This window comes from Schistocerca piceifrons, chromosome 4 (genome assembly GCF_021461385.2).
Source record: "Schistocerca piceifrons isolate TAMUIC-IGC-003096 chromosome 4, iqSchPice1.1, whole genome shotgun sequence".
Lineage (NCBI taxonomy): Eukaryota > Metazoa > Arthropoda > Insecta > Orthoptera > Acrididae > Schistocerca > Schistocerca piceifrons.
The window spans coordinates 386,046,390-386,064,336 of NC_060141.1; the positions used below are offsets into that span (position 1 = coordinate 386,046,390).

General features: G+C 36.0%; 1 protein-coding gene across 2 annotated transcripts in view; it reads right to left on the reverse strand.

The window, feature by feature from the left end:
• Nucleotides 1-821: 821 nt before the first annotated feature.
• The window catches only part of LOC124795116 (serine/threonine-protein kinase PRP4 homolog), a 164,002-nt gene continuing 146,876 nt past the window's right edge, over nt 822-17,947 (reverse strand). Inside the window, exons 16-18 of one of the 2 annotated variants that reach the window (XR_007016646.1) lie at nt 8,359-8,604; nt 5,731-5,822; nt 822-2,103 (exon numbers count right to left, since the gene is read on the reverse strand). Coding sequence is in view for 1 of the 2 variants with exons in the window: in XM_047258972.1 (XP_047114928.1) it covers nt 8,401-8,604 (204 nt within the window). In the remaining variant the exon portion in view is untranslated. Of the gene's footprint in view, nt 2,104-5,730; nt 5,823-7,947; nt 8,605-17,947 lie in introns of those variants that run through there. The other variant, XM_047258972.1, reaches the window with a different exon arrangement.

The window sequence follows — 17,947 nt, forward strand, 5'->3', positions numbered from 1 at the left end:
GAATTACCTAAACTCAATTACAAGACAAGGTTTTTTTCTTCAAATTCGTCATTCAAAAAATTATGGAGTTGTCTTATACCCACATATTAAACTATTCCTGCTGAGGACAACATTTTTACATTCATATAGGTGTCATCTTACATTTACTAACAGAGCTTGGGCTAGTGAAGGTAGGGCAAACAATACTCGTGCTCAAACAAGTTCAAGGTTTCCTGATACGTCAAACACTTGATATAGTATCGACCTCGGTTGACAATCACGTGACCTTTGACTCGCGTGGCGCTAGTGCAAAGAATAAGTGAAAAACTATCAATTAGCCACCTCAACAATCTATTGCTCTGCTTATGATTTGAAATTTTGTGGCACACAGGAGGACATGGAATTTAATGCTATTATCTTACAAATTCTTGTTGCATTTGAACAGGTTGGCAATAAAAGTTCTCACACATGTATGGATACCGTGCACAAACATTTATGGTATTTGTTACATGAAGTTAAAAACATTGATAGGCAAAAATGTTGCCTTTCAAAAACCATCAATTGGTTCTGAACGCAAGTCAATATTTCATTTGATTATGAGATACTGTAATGATTTCTCAGGTGGGTTGCAAATAAGAAATTCGGTCCCTGTTCATGTGTTATAACACCGGGTAAAAACATTACAAACTTTTAATCAGATTTTGATAAAGATGGTGACATTCAAATGAAACAAGAAAGTAAATTATTCCAGAACTGAATGTAAAAAAAAAAAAAAAAAAAAACAGACCACATTAAACTAACAACAATTTTTATCATAAGAATTAATTGCAGCGGCAAGACCCGTCGTGGAGATAGTACCAACCTCGTTGTGGACATAGTACCAACAGGTACCATTAGAATGCCAGGACGAGCAAAATTTTAAAATTTTTACTGAAGCATGATCGCAATCTTTTATTTACGTGTTAGTTGGTGGTGTTACATATGACCTGGACCCTAGCAGATATTGCAGTCCATGTTTCAAAGCTGCTCAGCACAGAATTATGAAAGGGTTAGAGAGGGAACAGTGATCGGCCTGGCTGAGAATTAGGATGGGTGTGGTGAGGGGAGCAGTGAACACACAGCAAATTATGTCAAGCTGCCAACTGTGGGAACCTATAATGCCACAGTTCGCCTGAATTCATTTGAATTAAATTTACAATTGGACAAATGAACAACAATGGTATACATTTCTGCACAAGACAGTAAAAGTCCAGGTAGGATGAGAGGCATACTTATGTGTTCCCTGCAATAATGTTGTCTATGCACACTGTGAAGTATAATGGGGACGAATATGGTATGGAGGGGTCAGTTGCCGCAGCCAAAGAGAGAGCAGCGAGTAGGCAATATGTTTGGAAGGAAGAAACACACTAACATTCTGACATCAGTATAGAAGTAAAATCTGATATGAATATTTGCAATCTCAGTTTTCACTGTAACCAATAACCAATAACCTCAGATATAAATTTCAAAACTGTGCTATTAGGACGATGATGATTAAAAGTAATGATACCACAGATGACAGACTTCGTACACAAAAAGACAGTGAAGATTTTATTTCTTCTTATATCATGAAAATGAACGAATTATTAAATGGCCTGAACGTCCCCTCCCCACACCCATTCTAGTTCTCAGCCAAGCCAGTATGATTGTCACCTTATATTCAGGGTCATCTTATACTTGGGTAGATACAGTATATCATAGTCATAAAACAAATAACTTCCATTACAAGAAAAAATTAAAAAACTAAAAAAACCAAATCTGCAAAAAACTTTTCAAATAATATGTTCACAAACAATATTAAAATGTTGTCCGCAAAGTGTCACCAGAAGTCAATTAACAAATTTAAAAGGTGTGTGTTCCCTGAATCTTTAGTTTTTCCTGCTAACACTGTAGAAAACTGCATATTGCAATTTTCTCCATTTCACATGCTCGTATACTCACCTACCACTTCAGTATATGAGAAAAAATAAATTAAAACCTTCAAAAAGAGTTAAAAGAAATACCTTGGGATGCTTAAACTTGGTCTTTGCCAAAGAAGTAAAATGGTCTGCATCCGTAAATCTTCATAACCAAGGAGTCGTTATGCTAGAAAAGAAAGTGTGAATTAGTAACATGATTTCAAAGACTGTGGCATACCGTAAGGGCACTCTTCACCCTATATCTACAGAACCTCTATAGATTACATTATAAATTGCACAACTGCAAAGCAAGCCAGCATAAAAACTGAAGAAATAATTTGTAGAAAACAAAAGGAAAAACTTATCACTAGCAAGTGTTCTCTGAGCTAATAGTATTTAATTTACATGTATGTATATGGAATTTATCCTTTGTTTACTTCAATTTGCATCTAAAAATGTTACTAAATAGTTAACTACAATAACTTCAAAACTATAATTTAAAAATAAGACTAGAATTAACCTAATATTGTGGACATAAATGAGTATGACTGGTTAGGAATAAAGGTACATGGCAAACCCTGACCTATTTAAATAATACCTACCAATTATTTACAATTCAATGTAGTTGCATGCAAGTACAAAATGTCATAAATCTGCTAGCTTTCTGAACCAGAGGTTTCTCTTCACCTGGCAGGAAATAAGAAAGGGTTGTCAGAAACGAGATTAATCAGGAATTAATGAGGAAAAGTGGTCCAAAATTCTAAGTCAAGGGAGCCTCAGCATGTAGCGAAATATGGAAATGACACAATATAACTGCGCCATGAGTGTTCCAGGATTACCACCATATATTAGATAAACAAGAATTTAACATAGTAAAATGACAGATGCAGAAAATAGTAGAGAAGCTGCAATAAAACAAATATATTTTCTGCAACAAAAATACATATAAATCCAGGAGGTAAAAAAAAAAAAATGGGGCAAGAAATGCAAATCGAACAGAGAAAACACACTCAGTTGTGGTAACGATGTGAGTGGGGCACAGAAGTGAAAAAGAGTAGACAAAAACAACAGCCACTTGCAAAAACTGAATAAATGTGCATCATTAGACAATAAATACACTTTATAATTTTTTGTGACCTACAAAGCTGTCGGTGTTAGGAGGAAGAACCCCAACTCGACAGATGGTGAAAAGGCACCAAGGCCATGACCATTGGGTTGTATAGTACACATTGTGACAAGTTACAACATGTTACCACTTTAGAAAACACTGGCTGCAAGTACAGATCTCCACTGGAAACTCTGGATGTCATGATAACTTTATTTTAATATAAGTTACATGCCTACTGGTGTATGGAGTTGTTCATGTAACATGTGAATCCAATTTGAACAGTTTGTCCCAATGACAAAGCTTAAAAACAAATGATAGTGTGGCAGGAAGAAGGAGAAGAAGAAAATCCTTCCAAGTAGGGTTGTCAAGATTGTGGGCTTCATATCAAGGAAATCACAGTCTTGTGAACCAACAGGCTGAGGACTTTCTGGATAACATAGTATGGCAACATGATATCAAGTGTAGGAGTATGTCATCTGATGCCCACAAACAATTTGTCTATTCCATAATAATTATTGCTTAGCCCACTATATAACTCAACAATGATTTGAAGCTCCAACTTACTGCTAACATGAATGGCCTGTGCTTGCACTCAAGTAGTTTAAAGATGGGTGCTTGTTCTGAGGAAGGTATTAGGCTCTCACCATCAACCCAGTTTCAATCTAGGACAGTACTTTCATTTTTGACTTCTTCACTGTCCTCTACCTTCCTCCCTATTACAATATGCATTATTGATCCTGTGTGTGTGTGTACACAACCATTTACTATATTTTATTTTCTCTTTTCATGTATTCCACAATTTCCCCTTTCCATTTATCTTTCGTTTCTATTTGTAAATGGTATTTTATTTTAAATGTGGATATTAATTTTAACCTACAAATCATCAATGACGCATGACCAAGGCCAAGCATACTGGGAGGATGACCCCTCTCCCAGCTCTTAGGGAAAGGAAAAAAAAAGTGTAGTCAGCTGTATTCTTTTTCTTTTTTCAAGAAAATGATTTAAAAGTCAGTATCGCGCAGGTTTTTAACAGGGCCAGAACTGGATTTTTTTTATGGCTACTTAAAAGTCACCATTCATCTTCTAAAATATTAAAATACTCTGTACACCCCCCACCCTCCTCACACACACACTATAGTTTTGTATGGGCATCCTTGCTCATTTCTAATAGTATATTGGAATATGAAGTTTGGTGAGCCTTAGTTCACTGTTATTTTCACATTATTTCCAGAGTCTTGTGCCTCTCCCAATTTAAAGCATTGAGTTAATTTTGTACCATCTAGGATCAGCATATTTTCAGATGGAGTTTTTGTTTTTTGGAGTGGAATTGGGAGAATCAATTGTGTTATTTAATTTGTGTAACACTCACTCCATTTGTTCCTACTTTAACAGCTGCAGAACAGGCTATATATGGATTACAGATACTCATATTTTGCTGATTGTCATTTAAATGCACATGCCTACCCATATTTCCCTGTCCATGGTGACACTGTCAGTTGATTTTTTGTAACATGCCACAGATATGACAAAATAAAAAAGCTGAGCACCATTAATGTGAAAACACTGATAGGTATTATATTTTAAAAGGGATTTTGGCAAAATTATGAGGTTACCAACAATATTCTGACAATAACAGAAGAAATGAGCCTGATGTCAACAAAAGAAATATTAATTAGTTACAGCACTATTAAAATATTAAGTTTGACATGCTCAGAATGATTTGTGGGAGTAAAGAACAGTCTAGCTTGTTTCATTGAAATATTTTTGGAAACTTGCTAGGTTTCAGAGTACTCCGAAAGCATACAAGTTTTCTCTCTTTTTGCGTGTGCCTATAGACAACTCAATGCTTCTCCCTTTCATTGTATGATCTCTCTTAATCCAAAAGTATTTACATTCTACCAGAAATTTCCTACAACAGTTGTCCCACTAAAAGTTACAAGAGACAAGAATTGTTTAATGTCATTACATAAAGTTCAACATTTTTCTTGAGGTGAGTATTATTAACAGAAGGAATCCACAAACTGGATTATATTGGGTTAGGTATGTTACTTTAGGGAAGATTCTGGTCTAGTATAATTCCTCCAGTTATTAACTATCTTACATATTTTGTTCTTTCTCATTACACCCACGCCTTTCTCACTAAATATGTGCGTGTGCGTGTGTGTGTGTGTGTGTGTGTGTGTGAGAGAGAGAGAGAGAGAGAGAGAGAGAGAGAGAGAGAGGAGCACATGTAGAGGAGAGGAGAGGAGAGGAGGGTAGCGCATACACTGGGAGAAGTGTTCATCAGAGCTGTGTTCTGCATTATTCAAATGGTTATCTAATTTCAGTACATGCACACATTTCACACCATCCATAGTAAGCAAACTCCTGATTATTGCTGAGGTGTTCCATTCTATAGTTTCATCAATGAGACCCTTACATTTCATTTACATTACTGCTTCAAAGGTGCAGTACAGTAGTTAATGACAAATTTGTATCAAGAATCTAACTATAACATTCTGCCTCCTAGTCACATTCATCTTGAACATAATTATGAGAAAACAACAAACAAAACTATTTTCATCAATTACTTTTGCACAGAGACTCCTATCTGTTATTACAATACATAATTAACACATTGAAATCACTTTTAAAAAATTTTGGAGTGTTTAAGCACAATGCATTGAAATTGAAATGTCTAGCCTTCCGGTTCATTGTCAGCTATACCTTGAAACTGTTACACGTCTGAAGATACTGCACACCCCAGACATGAGGCCACATTCTGCCCTTGCCAGAGCAGCCCTCGATTCTGCTCTATTCTGGAACAAGAAGCACCACAATAACAGTTTCACAGTGTATTTTACTATCACAATTTGCCTACCGATATAAATTTTCCAAATCTTCTCCTTTACAAATTACATCAACACATATTTTATGCAAATGAGTGATCAAGACTACTGACTCTTTTCAAGGCATTTACACATTATCAAAATGAAACACTGAAATTTTTGTATGCAATCACATGTGCAAAATAGTAAAATATGGTATTAAATCAGTACTGAATTTGTTGTCCTGTTTCCAAGACAATTTCCAAATTTATTGACATACTATTTCATTGTTTCAATTTCTAATGTTTATTATGCTTGTGGCAAAAGGATACAATTGAAACACTACATATCAGCAGCTGCATCAACCATTATCAGACACCAATAAAAGAAATTAAAAAGGGGGCCTGGAGATTGTTGCACAAACTTCTGCTGAAATAGCTGAGTGAATCTACCAGGATGTATTGAAGAAAATTTTACAAGATGTTGGAAACACATATCTGTTCATAATGTACATATGAGTACATTGCTGAAAGGACAGGCAGAAGAGAACACTGTAGCTTGCTAAACACTTAACTGTTTCTTAGCATTCACTTTCCTGATCTCTAGGTTTATGTGAGAATTACTGAGGAAATATTGCTCCTTGAAGTATGTGAAGAGGTGACATGAAAATTTTTTGGATATGTGAATATGTACATTTTGATTATATTTATGGATGTCCATTACTAAATATTCTTGCCTAATTATGTAATACAACAGCCGAAAAAAAATCTAGAAAGTGAGGGATCCACACTGTGAAAAACAACTTCAATAAACACCAGTATAACTTAATTATTTGAAGATAAAAGCACAAAATCTGGACAAATTCCTTGTACAACGTATTTTAAATAGTAAATAGAATGTGTAAAAGATAGCCTGGCAATTGAGAAAATGAGATGACTGTAGTTTTAACAATAAGAGTATCACTAGTGTGGTATCTGCCTTAGTACAACTGGTAAAAGAAGTTCCATAAATAAATTACCTCCATAAAACCTACTTAAATCAACATGAACAATAATAAAGCACAATGCATATAAATTTTTAATTACTGCACACTGAAAGCAAAACTGAAACTCAACTAACTCTCCACCAAGTTACAGGTCTGCCACAATTTTTTAAATGTAGCAAACATGGGTAGTGATTGAAAGGGAAGACCTTTAAAAAGAAAGTAATGATTGGGGTCAGAAATAAATCAGAAGATAAATTACAAGTATGTGACATTAAATGAAAAGTTTTCAAAGTGAAAACAAAATTTTATAGGTATTTATCTTCCAGAAGCAATATGATCAGAGAAACTATAGCAAAAAATTCTAGATATGAGTGTGTTGCATTACTGTATATAATACTGGAAAAGGACTTTTCATTTCCATCTTTCATAGACCAATTTTATCTAGAAGAAGGAACTAAGAATTTGTGTTGAGGAACATCTGCAATCCAACGACTAATAATACAACCAAGGAAATGTGGGCAAACACAGTGATAGCATATACAACCATACAAAGCATAAGTGGGAAAGGAACTTGGAGAAAGGAAACTAAGGACAGAGGAAAAACACTGTGTATGCTTTCTAAATAATTCGCAGACTACCTACGTACTATTACTGCAGTGAATAATTCCACTAAAAAACCACACAATATCTGTTTCAGAATTTCCACATATGACATTTCACATGTAGGAGTCTAACAATTTCCAGTGAAACAAAAAGCTCAGGTCATAAACAGGTGAGGCAAGAAGTCCACAACTTACTGAAATAAACAGAAGCACCAGATGAAAATAGCAGGAATGTAAATATAAACAAAGGGCTATTACAGAAATGTCAATTGTAGAGAATTCTTGAAACTTTAACTGCCTCATCTCCACTAGTAATTAAAATACAACACCTCTGCTTCTTTCTGCAAGTTTTGTCCTTCTGCCAGAAACAATGCAACAGGTGTTGGTAATGAATACCAGGTTCTACATGCATTTTAAGTTTTATGTACATTTATTAATTTTTATTTTTGTTTCGACATTCAACAAATATTCTATGAAACAATTGCTTTAAAATATATAAAAATATAATTATCTAATACTGTGTAATACTTAAAAAAAACTCTATAAATGAAAGCATCACTCATGAAAACAATGTTGAAAAGAATAAATAGAATTCTCCAATAAAAAGATGAGTGAAATTTCTTATTAATGCCTTTAATTATCACCCAAATATAGTATTAAAAATATTCAACATGTCCATCACTGTCATAAATGCATCACAATAATTTAGGTCGCTTTTCCTATGCAAGTAAAAAAAATAACACCTTTTCAACTACGCCACTGAATTTTTTTTTTTAATTACATAAAAATCTATGAAAGTTCCAAATATGTAGCTTCTTACGCGTTTCACAATATGTAAGTCTATTTACAAATCAGTTAAACAACTGATCTATAGGACTTAAAATGAAACTAACACCCCTTCCCTTTGAAATACGGGGCCACACCGGAGGCTTTTAGTTACCTCTCTCAACAACATTTCAACTTGGTCTCAAATGAGTACAGCTCATATCTTCTCCTGGATGAATGGGTGAGTCAAAGCTTGGTTGATTGCAGCACGTTTTGAGGAGTCTAACATAAGAATTTTCTCAAGCAAATCCTTCAGCTGGTTTACTTTTCTCAATTGGTCCTCTGGAAGATTCTGATTACCAATCAGTTCTGAGAGCAGATCTCTAGTAGGATTAATCGTTGACATGACCACTACTTTCTCCTGCAAACAGAAGTAAGAAAACTATTTCAAGCATAACACACAACATATTTAACGAGTAATGTAATTTCTATGAAGTAAACTAACACATCCATTATTTATTCAAAAAATTAAAAATGGCTATTCAATAAACTTAAAACATGATACCGCAATTTCAGAGACAATGGGAAGCACTACACACACACACACACTCAATGCATTATACAGGTGCAATTTTCTTATATTGGCACAAGAAAAAGAGACTTAGAAAAGTATATCAAAAATATTAAGAGAAAAAGTACGGCTACAGAATGCACATGTGATAAGTATCATCTACTACAGTTCTGCGAATTCTTATTGCAGCATATTTCTCATCATGGAATGGATAATCTCTCATTTGAACAATACCATGAAGTGTTCCTCGAGGTCGTAATATTTCCATTTTGCTTTAAGCACAAAACTTGTAGGACACATTTCTTTCACTGTTCAATGAATGCTAAGCCATCTGACAAAACTTCATTTCTTCTTACGTTCCTTCGATTATATCTCTCCACGCATGATATCACTCATACATTCTGGCTCTCCTTCCAACCTTATCAATCCACTCCAACACATTTCCCTTCCTACCAATAAAAAAAAAATTCCTTTATTTCTTTTCTTCTGCAGTATTTATTTCCCTTATTCCTTTACTTGACTTTTCTCTATCATAAACTCCAGTCTCTGTTTTGAATTGCATATCCACTTTCAGTAACTGCCAGTGGCCAATGAAATTTAGTCACTTTCCAGATGCATTATGGAGTATGAGAGGATGATGATAACTACTGTCCTCCAAATGCTGTCATGGTCACAATTCAGTGGCAGTACCATTCTGTTAATTCTTGTCTGCAGCAACACTTTGTAGAACTTATCAACACAACTGGGCTTATATACACTTCACCTCTGTTCGATTCAACATGGCATCCGGTACAGTTGTTTATAGTGAGAAAGTGAAGAAAAGTTATAGTTGTGTGGTGAAAAACGGAACATACGTAAATTATAACAGTGAAATAGTGAAGCTAAATGAACGTGTATCAAGCCTGCAATTAATTGTAGATGTACTAAGGCGGGACATTGCGCATTTAGAAAATGAAAATGCCGAACTGAAAAAGGCGCATAATATCCCGATTGCCAAAGCAAGTAAAACACGGAACTGGGAGCACAGGACTAGCATGATCACGGAAGAAAGAAGCGAAAAGGTGATAAATACAACGAATGGAACGAACCGCGGCAATAAAAGCAGTTTCAGTGTCCTACCTGCAATAAACGAGTGCTCTGAAGTGGATATAGGCCTAAAGGCAAAAACAACAAGGCAACATATGTTTACTAGGCCAAAAAGGGTTGGTCGTGTGAAACTCAGTGACTGTAGAATTACTGTGGTAACAAAAAACCGTTTTCATGCACTAGATTCAGATATAAATGTGGAATCCACGGAAAACTGTGACGACAACAACACGCCGAATCTACATAGTGACGAGCACATGAGCAGAAACTTCCGCAATAAACGTGAAGACAAACTCAAAGTGAAAATATTCTCTGATAGCCATGGACGTGAGATCGCAAAAATACTACGTTACAGTCATTGTATACAAGCAACTAGTATTGTCAAACCAGGTTCACCCATCCAAGAACTCGTTAGAAACATAGAAACTGAAAATGATTGTCATATTGTCGTCATAGCAGGAGCCAATAATGTATATAAAAACAACCTCCACAGTGCAACACGAAACCTTAAGGCAATACTAAATTCAACAGGAGAGAAATCAGTTTTTGTAGTCTGAATTCCACATAGGCATGACCTTTCGGAATGGTCATGTGTGAACGTGGAAATCATAAAAGCAAACAGGCAATACTCAAAGATTTGCAGGGCCTACCAAAATGCATATTTTATAAGTATGGACTCCTTGCAAAGAGACTGTTACACGAGACATGGCATGCACCTTAATATCAGAGGCAAGAAGATTCTGTGCCAAAACATCAGCATGATACTGAAAGCATCTGACAACCAAGAAGTAATTGCTGCTCTTCCAGTTCCTTGCTTGACGCAAGCAGAGCCTGAAGAAATGGTTACTTCTATTGCAGCAGTAGAAGTAGAGGTGGAAGCAGCAATTGTACCTACACACATAACAAATGCTGCAGCAGCAGTACCTACCACACTTCATCTACAGGATTCAACAGCAGCAGAAGATGACGCAACATCCAAATCTCCACTGTCACCAGTTGCCACAACAATGCCTACAGCAGCAGCAGCAGCAGCAGCAGCAGCAGCAGCAGTACCTATCACACTTCACCAGCAAGATTCAACAGCAGCAGAAGAAGAAGCAACCACCTTATCTCCTCAGTCACCAGATGCCACAACAGTGCCTCCAGACACCATAACAGCAGTTACATCAATTCCTCTAGTAGCAGCTTCATCTACAATATCATCACAAGGAGGGAAGAGTAGGTATACAACAGTAGATGTGCTACCACTCCAAGTGAACAATTTTTTAGTAAAAGGCAACAAGAGGCAGAAATCCAAAAGATAAGCCCTGAAAAACGTTTGAAAACCAATCGCCATAGTGTTCAGTGTGTAAGCAATAAGAGCACGGATCTTAAAATATATTACCTTAACGTTCAAGGACTGAAAGATAACCAGTTTGATATTTTTTGTCTGAGTGAACACTGGGCTAATGAGAATGAACTTGCAGTTGCCAAATTTGACAATTTTAGTATAGTAAATAGCTACTGTAGGAAAAAGCACATTAGAGGTGGTGTGGCAATTTATTCCAACCAGTCACTCAATTGTACAATAACCAAACTAGACCTAAATTCCTTGTGTGATGAACAGCACTTTGAAGTTACGGGTATAGTCATTAATAGTCATAAGCTAATAGTAGTATCCATGTACAGATCACCAAAGGGAAGCATTAACATATTTTTAGAAAAAATGGACATGCTATTGAGTAAATTAAGTAATATTAAATGGCTACATTATGATATTGCAATAGGAGGTGATTTGAATGCTGATTTTGATGCTACTAAATGTAAGGGTAGTGTTGCAGATCTGGAAAACTTACTAAGACAATACAATTTACATCATGTTAATAACAGGCCCACAAGAAACAAAGCATGTTTAGATAACATCTTTGTAAACTTCAAGACCACTGAAAACACATGCGAAGTTGTAGTGTTCCCATTCTCTGACCATGACTCCGTATCTCTAAATTATGCAAGTAAAATTCCCCTCAATAGGAGCAATGCAAACAGACCTGTCCCAACAGTTGTGATTACCAGACCCATAACTGAGGATAAAATTAACACATTTCGTAATTCCCTTGCTGACAGATCCTGGTTTGGCCATTGTAGTGTCGATGGACATTACACATCAAGTAATGACCTGCCAGCCAAAATAATATTTGATAGATTTTTTAATGCATTCTTGACCCTATTTAACCATAGTATTCCCATAAAGAAAATCAAAATAATGGACAGCAGCCACAAATCCAGATTTCAAAACAGACAAAATATATGGTACACTAAACAGCTGACAGATCTAAAGAAACAAGTTTTGTTACTGTACAACATATACAATAGTATGAAGTCTGACTGTGCCAAATCAGCCTATGTGGAATGCAGGAATGAATACAAAAAAGCCATCCTGCAAGCCAAAAAAACCTACAATGCCAACAGCATACATAATTCCACCAATAAATGCAAAACCGCTTGGAAAGTAATTAACAGTGCTGCCACAGATACTAAAAAAGACAAAATTAATATCCCGCCACAAACACTCAATGAGTTTTTTATTAATTCAGTGAAAGAAATAGGAGACACAATTATCAAACCAGACATTAGTCCATCAGAGTTACTCTCCCAAAATTGGGGTAGACAGTCACTAAATACAAGCATGGTAACCTTCTCCAAAGTATCGCCTAGATATGTACAAGGGGTCATAAAACAACTGAAATCATCTGATAGCTTAGATATATATGGCATATCATGCAACCTGCTAAAAAAAGTGTGTGACCGCATTCTCTACCCCTTAACCCATAGCATAAACAAGTGCTTACTTGAGGGATATTTTCCTGATGAGTTAAAACTGTCTAGGATCGTCCCAGTATACAAAAAGGGAGATAAAGACTCTCCATCTAGCTACAGGCCTATTTCAATAGTATCCGCATTCTCCAAGGTAATAGAATGCATCATGTACCAACAATTATCATCTCACTTTGAGAATCTAGGAATAATTAATGATACACAATACGGGTTTAGGAAGAATCTGTCGACCATTGATGCAATCAACACGGTAGTCAGTTACATCCTCAAAGTTTTTGAGAACAAAGGCTTTGCTCAGGTCTCATTCTGTGACCTAAGCAAGGCCTTCGACTGTGTTGAGCACATGCCACTACTAGAGAAACTAGAATTCTACGGCATCAAAGAAAACAGTCTCAAACTATTAAAAGCTTATCTCAACAACCGTAAACAGGTAGTTTGTGTTGGTAAGGAAATGTCAAACATAGAAAATGTTAAAGTAGGTGTGCCTCAGGGATCTGTACTGGGGCCCTTCCTGTTTCTGATAATGATCAATGACCTCCCCTCGTTTATTAGATCCAGCACTGTATTGTATGCAGATGATACGACTTTTCTCCATAGCAGTAACAGTCTTAATGATCTTAAAACCTGTGCTGAAAATACACTCACTCATGCAGCATATTGGTTCAGAGCAAATGGTTTCCTGCTAAATGAAAATAAAACTCAGCAGATAATCTTCACCCTAAGAGACAAGCCACTATCTGATGACCCTAGTTCTGTTAAATTCCTGGGAGTTTATTTAGACGAAAAGTTATCCTGGGGCCAACATGTAAACTATGTTAGTAGTAAACTATCTAGAGTAATTTATTTATTAAGACAACTCAGAAATTGTGTACCTGAAACATACATCAGATCATCTTATTTTGCATTTTTCCAGAGTATAATATCCTATGGCATTATCTTGTGGGGTAACTGTAGTCATATACATGACATCCTATTATTGCAGAAGAAAGCCATTAGGATAATTACAAATTCTTCACATAAGGCTCACTGCAAACCCTTATTTACTAAACAAAAAATTATGACTGTAATAAACCTCTATATATACAATGTCTTAATCTTTATGAAGAAGAACCTACAAGATGTGAAACATAGAGAAAATGTACATTGTTACAACACAAGAAGCATCAAACACATATACACGCCTTACCACAGACTATCAAAATCAATAAATAGCTATGAAGTCACAGGGCACAAGCTATTTAATAAGCTGCCACATGCCATACAGGATCTTCCTGAACATACATTCAAAGAAAGACTGCATGAATGGTTTATTGCCCACCCGTTCTATGATATCAATGAATTCTTCAACTGTAAAATGCAGTAATCCAACAGATGACCCACTGTACATTTATTGTAATATAAGCTAAAATATTTCAGTAGTCAATAACTTATCACACTGTATTATAAATTGTAGCTTCATTTGACGTTGTCAATTGCTGTAATGGCCTAAAGACAATAAAATCTTTATTATTATTATGCCCAGTTTTCCAGATATTCAGTTTGCTATTGGCAACTGCTACCACAGTTATTATTTTGTAACAAAGATAAAACTGAAGCATGAAGTTCTCTGTTAATAAATACTTTTCAGAGCATACTAAATGTCACTCTTCGTCTACGAAAAAAAAATTGACTATCCTTCAAAAACTTGACTCAGGTGTCGTCTCTGGCCAAAGAAAATGAAATACAGAGAAGCTATACCAGTCATGACAGTTAAGAACCATTATAGCTTCAAGCATCCCAGATCCATCAAAATCCTTTGAAATGTACACACTGTGTGCTTCTTTGTTTCCAGGTTACACATATTTTGGACGAACTAAAGACAACATTTTTCCCCACTCTTTCTACTGCCTGTGGAACTAGCAAACCACAGGCAAAGAAATGTGTAATTACCATGTAACTACCTTCTAAAAAATTCAATGTGTTTCTTGTGAACTACCTGGCCACAAAATAAGTGAGTATGTAATCATTAGTGGTAGCAGAGTAACAACAGAATAAAAACAAGGAAATGCAGATGACTGTTGCACTTGTTGCCCTATCAGGAATGTGGAGGCTAGAGTCTCTGCATTTGGACCATGTATGTTTAGCTTTGCACATCTACATGATATGAGCAAGACTCTTAGGTGCATGAAAAGTCGCACAGGCCTAACTAAATGCACTCTTTCTCCTCTTATACACTTTTAACCAACTTACCACCGAAGCCTTTCCTCCTTTTGCTGCCACAGAACTTTGAAATTATAAAACATTACATTCCAAATAGCTTTTAAGCTTATTGGATGTAAAAATAATGTGCAACTTGTCTGTTGGAATTATGTTATAAGAAAGTGAGATGAGGAGTTCTTGATCTAAAAGTGAAAGTCTTGCCAGGATGTATACATGGACAAGGAAAAAAAATTCCCAGATTAGTAAAAAATAAACTTTCTCCAGAGTGAAAATACACTTTTCCGTGTAAAGTGGCAGTATACTATTCCTCAAAACTGTAAAACTTATCAATCCTTTGAATGGTTATGGTTTTATATGCCGATGTAGAATTTCCCGGCACTTTGGGAAACTAAATTCAGGGAAAAAAAAACACGTATTGGACAGATGTATGATGCGCACTGTATATTTTTGTGTTACGAAAGTATAAATTCGAATTCCACCAAACACCGCATGTTACTTTCTGAAGCACTGAAATCGAGATTGTGACACACTTTTGTAAGCCAGTCATAGCTCATGTCATGTGATCTCACCAGCCTATGACAGCAGATATTCAGAGCACAGGACACGTGATGTAGTCAGCCAATAGGAATATCACTGTTAAGTAGTGCGACCACACAAATAGGAAACGTTAACGGTTTAAATTAATATGCATAGTGTTGCTACAATAAAAGAAAAGTTTTCACATATTACTCTCGAAGATCAATAAGTTGCAAGAGAAGTTAAGCTTTCACATATAATGTTGATCTTTTATGCGCGTGTCACACTTTAAGATACATTAGACAAATGTGCTAGAAAATTTTTAACAATGACATAAATGTCTGATCACCTGGGCTCGAAATTATGCTAAATGGTCATCCTCAAAGAGTTGATTTTTAAATGAGAGTCAAATGCTCTGTGATTTAAGAAATTCATTGTACATTCTAGCACATAGATCATCTTGCGTAAAACGAAATTTACTTTGAAAGTAACGCTTTTCAAATAATCATTCTCAATATTTTCCCATGACCTGTTAGAAATAGGTTCGTTTAGAAGATGCAACAAACCCACTAAAGAGACAGCCTACATTACACTTGTCCGTCCTCTGCTGGAATATTGCTGTGCGGTGTGGGATCCTTACCAGGTAGGATTGACGGAGGACATTGAAAAAGTGCAAAGAAGGGCAGCCCGTTTCGTGCTATCGTGCAGTAGGGGTGAGTGTGTCACTGATATGATACACGAGTTGGGGTGGCAGTAACTGAAACAAAGACGGTTTTCTTTGCGGTGAGATCTATTTACGAACTTTCAATCACCAACTTTCTCTTTTGAATGTGAAAATATTTTGTTGACACCCACCTACGTAGGGGCAAATATTCATAATAATAAAACGAGAGAAATCAGAGCTCGAACGGAAAGATTTAGGTGTTCCTTTTTCCCATGCGCCATTCGAAACTGGAATGGTACAGAAGCAGCATGAAAATGGTTTAATGAACCCTCTGTCAGGCACTTAAGTGTGAATTGCAGACTAACCCTGTAGATTTAGATGTTGCCAGAGAGTAACAGATAACACGTCACCATGACTGCGCAGCTACGATGACACAGGAACCCTGAATGTTCGTATGTGTAAAACATTAAAAGATCTGACATTATGGCATAAAAGAAAAAAAAGATATTAGAGGATACTGCAAGAGCATCGGAATTTCGTGAACCATACTACAATGCATAATTAAGCTTAAAGTGCACATTCTCATGTCCAGATTCGGTTGTAAATTTTCTTAGAGTACCAGTACTGTATTATCTCATGTTTGATTCTTTATTACGGCATAATGCCAAGCATGCTAGAAGATGAAAATGTCCACTTGGAATTCATCAAACCGTTAAAAGTAGCCAGTAATGTGGAATTAAAAACTTCATTTCCAATACACTGACTGCCTCAGCAGAAAAGATTAATGAAAAACCACATTTCTTTAGCAAACCGACAAAAATAACTTCATTATCCTGCAAGGCGATTAATGCTCGACTGTCAGAAAGGTGGAAATAAAATAGTCTGAAACTAATAACAAATTTTAGCCTTCCGTAATTATGTGAATGTATTTTAATTCACTTGATAGCTCCCTGTCACAGACATTAGTTTTGCTTTCATTTGACGTGAGAGCAATAGATGAAGAGGAAACAGCAAAATCACTAAATGTAAACACGGGTCACATGAAGACTACCCACCTCTCCACAACAACTCAGACTGCTCTGTGCACCAGCCCCGGACCTACGATACTTCCGAACTGGGGCAACACAAGATAGTGCCCCCCCCCCCCCCCCTCCACCCCCCATCGAGTGTATGAGGTAGGACGCCAAAAATTAAAAAAAAAAAAAAAAATGACCTTTCAAAAGATGTTCAATTTGTACCACACATCTTTCTGAGAAGTCTGATACATAAAACTTAAGTTGTCGTAAGTGTGTCAAAGTGCAGTGCCACGCTCTTCACACAGCATTTTTCTATCGCATGTCACTGTATTTCACTCTTTGGAATTCAAATGTGTAATATTTTGTAATGGATGCCATCAAACTATATTTAAGACGGGAAATTAAAATGTCCTGCGGTGCCTCTCCTGCTCCCAATCGGCTGGTTTGACATCCTGCACCCCTTTTTCTTAAAAGAAACAACAACAACTCACAATTAATATTGGATGGGATTATTTGTAACCAGAAGAACAAGAACTCTTCAGAAAATTTGCAGTTTTTATTGCTTATTAGCTAATAACCTGCTGTTTTGTGACATAAAATTAAATATAGGATACATAAAACCAGTAAAGACAAGAGACAAGCAACAAGCATGACAGTACACATTTCTTCAATCCTTAAGTCCTAGAATTTATTTCTCTCTACTCTTGCTACAGCTTTACATGGTGTGCTTTCCTTTCTGGGCAAAAATCTATTAACTCATCAAAGTTCGTCAAACGTGAAAAATTGAAATATCATTGTCTAATACTGAGAAAGTTAATACAAATAGTAACCAAGACTGGTGTGGTTTCTTGATCTGATTACATGTATCTGTCACTGTCTGCTAAATAAAACGAAATAG